Genomic DNA, 8,160 nt, shown 5'->3' on the forward strand with positions numbered 1-8,160 from the left:
TGGGGTAGGTTTTGCTCCCCAACCCTTACTTTTGAGGATTGGGAGAGGGTTTGAGGGTTGAACCTTTAAAAAAAATTAAAGGTTTGAGGGTTAAGGAGTTCTAGTCTACGGTTTTTTTTCGACGAAAACTGTAAAAAAATAGTTATTTTTAAAGTTTTGAGGGTTTGAGGGCTCTACTAGTAATGCTCCTGCTCTGGAAAAATCAACTAGACGAACCGATAGAGCCCACGCCCCACAACGCCCCGCCGGCTCACGGCCACCCGCTCCCCGCCGGCGCCCGGCCACCCCGTGCCCTGCCGCCTCCTGGCCGCCCCGCGCCTCACCGCCTCCTGGCCACCCCGCGCCTTGCCGCCGATCGGCTACCCCGCGCCCCGCCGCCGCCCGGCCACCCCGCCCCCACCGCGTCCCGGCCACCCCGCCCCCGTCGCCGCCCGGCCACCTTGCGCCTCGCCGCTTCCCGGCCTCCGCACGCCGCGCCGCATCCCCATCACCAGCGCCCGGTCGTGCGAGAACCATGCCCCCACCAACCCAGCTGACCTCCACCATGCTGCAGCACCACCACACCATTTCCTGCCAGTGGGGATCCGCCGCCGAATCCAGGCATATCGGCGCGCCGCCCTCCGCCTCTTTCTGTCTTCCCTCGGTGACGCTCCTCCACCATCACTCTGCCAGGTTCCAGCGGGGGCTCCACATGCCGCTACGTCAGTCCAAATCCCGCTGCCCAGGCCGGCCACCACCAAGTTCCTCTTTGCTCCACCCCCACATCGGGTTGCAGCTCGGGCCCCTCGGTGCCGCATCTGGTAGAGCTCGCTGCCCTGCTGTGGTTCTAACAGGGGATGGACGTGCTGGCATACACAGGAAGATCGAGGCCCTCGTCTGGTACGTCCAGGTTGGTATAGATGCGCTGGCCAACTCCTTTGATCTGCTCGGTAAATGCCCACTACTAACTCCATTTGAAGTTTTTTCAGTTTTGATCGCGATGCTTTTCTACTCATGACACTGGAGCCCCCACTACGCACAAGTACGTGGTGGAAGTTTGTATCAGTTCGCACCTTCCATAAAGTTTGTAAGTACAAAGATATCACCTTGATGTAGTATGTAAATATGTATTGCAAATTTGCAATTCAGGAATGGGTGTGTGTGTTGTAGTCTCTGCCTACAGAGTCGATATGTGTTTTTGTAGTGTTGGTAGTTGTAGTCTCCCGCGCTCTCTGCCGTCGTCAAGGGTGCATGTGTGCCGTCCTCAGTCCAACCCCATGGCATCAGGGTGGTCGAGTTCGTCGCGACCAGCAGTCCATGGCTGTCGGTTTCAACTTTATTCCACCTAGGTGCTTACACTTCTTTTTGGATGTTTTTTGTATGAATCTGCATTTTGGTTATTGAATTCAGTACAACGAAACACATGAATCCCCAACGCGTACCAAATTACAAGTTGAGTTGGCGCCGTTCGTGCAGCTGCCAATGTGGTCGCTGGGGCTAGTCAACTGGAAGATCTACATGTCATCAGTCCAACTTCTTGCCCCGCCGCCGGTCACTCAAAAAAGAGTCGCGTGTAGGCCACCCCATGCTCCGCCCCCTGATCCGGCGTTTTTGGTATGAATTTGATGAATCTTCTGATGCTCTGTTCTTATTCATCTAGAGATTTATGTTCATATTGACTGTTTGTATTGCTTGTACCAGTTTCATAAATTTAAGAAGAATATCAGTCCAATAGCAGTCCAATTTGCAAACCAATAGCAGTCCGCGGGCCACTACTACAGCAAATATCCGAGTGAGTTGCAGTACAACTTGAGCTCGATGAGAGGGTGATAAATTTAAGAAGAATCAGGATCGTATGCGTGTTGTGTCATTGATCTTTCTCTGAACAATGCTGTTTCTGCCATGGACGGATGCCTTCTCTGTAGATAAGGGCATATGACACTCTGTTCTCTGAAGGTGCTTGTTGATATGCCAATGAGAACATGTACATTTTTCTGCAGGTTTTCTTGTTGATTTATGAGGGATACCACAAGTTCTATTTTTACAGAAGTTGAACTACAGGATATGAAGTTTGATGGATGTGGAGGTTCTTTTGACCTTGAAATTTATATGAGTTCAGCTTTTACTAGATTTTAGTTCAAAAATTGCATTCTTTTCAGTAAATCAACTTTAATATGCAGAACATCAAGGAAATCTTGAAAATTATATGTGCACTCTATGTCTTTTTCTTATGCTTACAAGTATTCTGCACTCATACTGTTATGCATAAGTTCAGGTCGCGTGTGGAGTTTCAGATATATGCAATTGAATTAGAGCACCATGTTCTCACCCATGTAATTTGCAGGGAAAACATAATAAGATCTAAGAACATAAATATAGAAGTTCATATTTTGAAACAAATGAAGTATTTGGGAACTAAAATGAAGTATTTCAAAGTACAGAACTTCTATTTAGGTTCCTTTTGTGTACTTCTAATGTTACTGTGCATGAACTTCTCGTTATTTTTACATGTTTTACATGATTATTATGGTCATTTCGACCTTGACAAATTTCATTTTCTTTTTTTCCATTCATCTTACAGGTCGAAGGAGCTCCCTTCAGTTCAATGGATTCAACAAAATAATCCATGTTGCCTACTAGAACTTGCGTGTGTGCTGTGGCATGTGTGCAGCTGCATGCCTGGTGCCTGATGCGGCGTGCGAGCATGTACACAAATTGAACTGAATGATCTCCAGTAAGTGAACTCAATGATCTCCTGTATTTGAACGACAGGGGAGATGCATCATGTACAAAAAATGGTAGGATCTTGAGGTGTTGCTGCTACTTCTTTCTTCTCATGCCCTACTGTTGCTCCATTTGATTCCATGCTACTTATATGAAAATAATTGATGGTCTAGGTGCTTGTTGAAATGCTTATGAGAACCAATTTTTGTTGTTTGGTATTTGGTATAATAGGGTAAAGAAAGGATACCCTATGATGCCTCTTGCCGAATAGATTTATTAGAAGTTCCATTTTTCCAGCAAGTGTATGGTCAGATTCTCTTGAAAAATGTTATAAAAGACACAAGTGCTGCAGCGGTGCCGCCGCACCTCTGGTTTCCCGTTGGTATATTTTCCATATGATCTGCAGCAGTTCTTCAGTGCGCGATTCGACAAAAAGACCATCAGTTCAATTACTAAATTACTAAATATTTTTTTGGTTCAGTTCAATTACTAAATTTAGTTCAGTACAATTCTTGTTATAGTTACAGATCAGTTCAATAGTTCGAGTTTAAAAGATTACTTGTTGAGATTCTTGTGAACATGTAATGTTACTGTACATGAACTTGTTGTTCTTTTTACATGAACTTGTGCATGCTAATTGGTGGTTGTTGTGTGTGAAAAAAGTAATTTCTTGGTCAGGATTTTGCAGGGTCTTTGGGTTAGAAGTGGTTAATTGGTTAGCCCCTGGAGCTTGTCCGCGAGCCAGGCGCTGGGCCAACCACAAGGCAAACGCCACCAGGTAGGGCGCCAGACGGCTGCCGTGCGTGGCGTGAGCCTTTCCGACCCCATTTCCAGGTTAAGCGCCAAGGATCTCATCGTCGGGTTCGCAAAAGCACTAGTGCCTCTGCTTCCAATTTTCTTCAAAAGTTCTGCTAACCAATTAGCCACTGATAAGATGACTTTACTTCCAACTAGCCACTCAAAAGTTGTGGCCATTTAATGACACCTTCTACATTTGAGACATGTGAAATTGTAACCTTCCAATGTTACCGTTTGGTAGCTCAGGATGCTTTATGTTTTGGAGATCTACAGAGTGACTATCTGAGAGCTGTGTTGGACTTTCTCATTACAGCATGGAACTTCTCTGAAAATCCCAGTTGATTTTTAATGTTTGCTCCTCATCAGTTCTAAAAATCTCAGAGCATCCGTCCAACTATGTATCAGGATATACTATGTTGTAAATTTATGTATCCTTGTATGTGCAAAAATATATTACGGTTGCTGCTTCTATTTCTTGTGGAGAGGATGTTGTAAGTTCAACACGACATCACAGATAAGTCTGAGAAATAATCTCAAACAAAAAGAAATCCCACGGAAATTCAAATGATAAAAGTTCATGTTGTAAAATGAGAGAAGTCCAAAACATCACAGCAAAAAAAATTGAGTTAAAAAAAATTAAACACACGGAAAAATTCTATCTCAAATAATGATTTAAAGCATGCAAGTTCGGGACTATGATACAATAAACTGTTGAAAAGTTACGAGAAAAAACATATCAAAAAAAACAGAGTGAAGTCTAGTCTGGGAAAACATGCTTAGTACAAAACCATATAGACATCCGTTCAAGTACGCTTTTTACCGTTGAAAAGTTACGAGAAAAAACATACAAAAAAACAGAGTAAAGTGTAGTCTGTGCAAATATGCTCAGTACAAAAACATATAGACATCCGTTCAAGTACTCTTTTTTGAAACTATTTTGTGAATAATACATTAGTACAGATACACACATAGATCAATACAACTACTTTGTTTTTCTGACGGGAAAACAGCACGACGGGTCTTTATCGTATTCAAAATTACTCTTTAACGGTTGCGAATTTGAGAAAACGTTCAACACGACTAAGTTTCATGTTTTCAATGTGTTTCCAACGGTATATTATTTGCCCTATTTCGAAAAACTAAAAAAAAACACGTTCGAAACCAACTTTAACCGTATTTGAATTCGTATTTAAACCGTAAGGAATTAGAAAAAACTTTCTATATGCAAAAGTTGCGCATTTTCCATAGGTTTCCAACGCCGTATCATTTGCGTCAATCCGACAAACCGTTTGCAAAAAATAGCGAAAATACTTTTCGCCCAGAATTTCAACATTTTTAGAATTACTTTTAAATTATATAGAATTTTAAAAAATAGTAGATATATGGAAGATGCGGATTTTCACAAGCTTTCAAACGCCATCTCATTTGCTCAATTCCGACAAACCGTTTGAAAATTAAGTCCAAAATACGATTCGTGTTTTCGGTTTTGAAAAAAACGGTTTTTTCAAAACTGCTATTAAACCATAAATTCTTTGCAAAAAAATTATAAGATTGTAATGTAGATGTCAAGAGCTTTCCAACGATATATTACACGCCCCGTTTCGACAAAAAAAATTACAAAAAAATTTGAACCAAGAAAGACGATTTTTAACAGAAACAGAAAGCATGTGTTCAACCGATTGAATACTAGCAAAAAAGCCCGTGCGTTGCAACGGGAGAAAAAGAGACTTAACACCATAAGTAAGCATAACTCGAGGCCCCTTAGCAGACTTGCACGTACTAAATATGCAATACTTGGCAGGGAGATAACGTTGACAATTCCCTACTAACGCTGATAGTAAACTATAATATATGAATCATAGATGTCAAGGAAATGAGCAGTTATTTCCCGCTGTTTACTCTGACTGTGATACTGCCGTTGTTGAAGGCATACATGTGGGCCCCGCTGTCGACAACCGCTACGGTATAAGCTCTGGCCATGATGCAGACCCTGCCATTGTCGAAGCTCTCCACTGCTGACGGATCAATCTGCATGACGCATCATTTATGTCCAATTCTGACACAAAGTGCGTGAAGTGAACAACACGAGAAATGAAATAGCTTCCCAAACTCACTAGAGTTCTCAGAGATATCTTCTTTTCCTTTTCAAGATCAAATTCAAAGAAGCCTTCATAGGCTGGTGTGTATAGTCATGGTCTCAATGAAGAACTGTGCAAAGAAAAGAAATTAATTCTCTTTACTCTTCAGACATTTTTAGATATAAATAAAGCATTAAGAAAAAAACCATAATCATTAATTGTTAGAATAAATCCGAGGCATACCGTCGATCTACCGAAGACCAAACAATCACACCAGCACGACACCGAGATTTGTTAACGAGGTTCACCATCATGGCTACATCCCCGGGGCCTGACTACAGGCGCTCCTCCCCGTGACACTGTCACAATACCGCACCCCGGCCGCCCGGGCGCCGGCACACGCCGCCGGCTCCCCCGCGTGCCCGTGCTATTATGTTGGCATAGGTTACATTGTGTGTCTACCCCCGGTATATATGAGAGGCCTAGGATACAAGTGTCCTATTAGGACACAACTCCTACCCTGTCTACACACAGTCCAAAACCAAGTCCAGCTGTAACCTACCTTGTACAATAATATTCGACACAACTCTAACAAACTCCACCTTGGCGAATATTCTCCACCATTTTGGATTCGTCCGTGCGTCAAACCTCCATGTACATTGGACTTGAGATACGTCATGAGCACCACTGCTACTCCCAGACTCCATGTGACTCCACCTGCAACTGTAGTCCCTTCTCGTCTTCTTAGCAGTCAACGCTCGAGCAAACTTAAGTTCCTCGTTACTCTACCTTGTGCTCCCAACTTCCGGAGTATCCGTCCAACGCCATCACACATTGATCACTGTTTGCGTGAAAGTGAACAACTCACATATTGGATGCCACATATAAGAGTTACCTGAACTCAATGTCATCACTCTCCTTAACTGTATGTCTGAAACTTGAAGGAATTTCACCGTCACCCTGTGTCACCCTGAGTCAAATACGTAGTTGTCTCATCCTTTTTTTTTCCCGGATAGTCTCTGGCATGTCCCACAGCTATAGCACTCCGCCTCCTTCTGTACTTGTCATCCGCACTTTGCCATGTGCACCGAACACCACAGAATATACGGCCATGTACTCTCTCAGCGTTTGACAATTTCAGACCCTCCGCCACTTTCTCAGATTCTCCATGGTCAACTCCTGTCCATCTTCCAGCACCGATAGACCCAGTCACCAACTTGAATTCGGTACTCGTCAACATTGCTTCAGCACTCCCTGCACACTTTGTCTAACAACATATCAGACCACCGGTGCCCTGGCCTGTCGCTGTGTCCCGTGCATACCGCACGCCTCGCCGCTATCACTGCGTTGAGCCTCTGCTGTCCTGGTCGAGTCTCCCGGGTAGCTCCTGCACACTATGCGCCTTGGGACTTGCTCTTTTTTTTCAAACAACAAACCTCACGATGTCTTGATTCCTTCGGCTCCACAGCACTACACAGCTCCCTTGCGCTCAACGCATGCGCACGCCTGAACACCACAAGTCACCAACCGCCCATTTCTTGGGCCTGGCCCTGCAGGCTTGCATCACCGCCCAGACGCCGCTGGCCCAGCCCACTAGGCGGCCTTGGCCTCGACTTGTCCACGTCACACGCAACCGCGTGCATACGGCTGCCACCCCGCTCGACCGAATCGAGCGCTCGAACGCCAACGCTGTAATCCGTTCTCGCCTAGGGTTGCCACAAGCGCCGCCAGGACCGATCTGGATTGATCGACTCCGCTGACACCAACTGCTGCTACGATACCGCTGCCCTGTAGCTTCCCGACTGCTTCCGATTCGTGCCGTTGTTGCTATACTGGCCGAGACTTCTCCGCAACATGAAAACTGCCCGCAACATCCACTGTCGCCCAATCGCGCCGCCTGTCATCGACCTTTTCCACAACCACAATCTCCTCTAGATCAACAATCCGCGTCCTCTTTGAACCTTGCTGATGATACCACTTGTTAGAATAAATTCGAGCATACCGTCGATCTACCGAGGACCAAACAATCACACCAGCACGACACCGAGATTTGTTAACGAGGTTCACCATCATGGCTACATCCCCGGGGCCTGACTACGGGCGCTCCTCCCCGTGACACCGTCACAATACCGCACCCCGGCCGCCCGGGCGCCGGCACACGCCGCCGGCTCCCCCGCGTGGCCGTGCTATTATGTTGGCATTGGTTACATCGTGTGTCTACCCCCGGTATATATGAGAGGCCTAGGATACAAGTGTCCTATTAGGACACAACTCCTACCCTGTCTACACACAGTCCAAAACCAAGTCCAACTGTAACCTACCTTGTACAATAATATTCGACACAACTCTAACATTAACCTTCTTAGATCAGAGCACATGAGTATCATGTAGTTCTGCTCTGACTTGTAACCTAGAAGTGAACAGCAGTGTGCTCCTCCATGTTGTCAGAGGTTAGGACAATAAGTCCTAATGGCCGTATGCCGCCATGAACTGATGCACCCGCTTCCCGGCAGTGCTTCTCCACGTCCAAAAGTCAAGAAGGATCGAAAGGAATGGCGATGTCGATTGATGTCAGTTCAAA

General features: G+C 45.3%; 1 protein-coding gene across 1 annotated transcript; it reads left to right on the forward strand.

Moving 5' to 3' along the window:
• The first annotated feature begins 231 nt into the window (after positions 1–231).
• LOC123102529 (uncharacterized) lies at positions 232–3,833 on the forward strand. The gene is made up of 4 exons (XM_044523916.1): positions 232–879; positions 969–1,066; positions 1,184–1,328; positions 1,456–3,833. Exons 1-4 carry the CDS (start codon positions 515–517, stop codon positions 1,478–1,480), a joined length of 633 nt encoding a protein of 210 aa, XP_044379851.1. The 5' UTR covers positions 232–514; the 3' UTR covers positions 1,481–3,833.
• Positions 3,834–8,160: the final 4,327 nt, after the last annotated feature.

The sequence above is a fragment of the Triticum aestivum genome, chromosome 5A (genome assembly GCF_018294505.1).
Source record: "Triticum aestivum cultivar Chinese Spring chromosome 5A, IWGSC CS RefSeq v2.1, whole genome shotgun sequence".
NCBI classification, from domain to species: Eukaryota; Viridiplantae; Streptophyta; class Magnoliopsida; order Poales; family Poaceae; genus Triticum; species Triticum aestivum.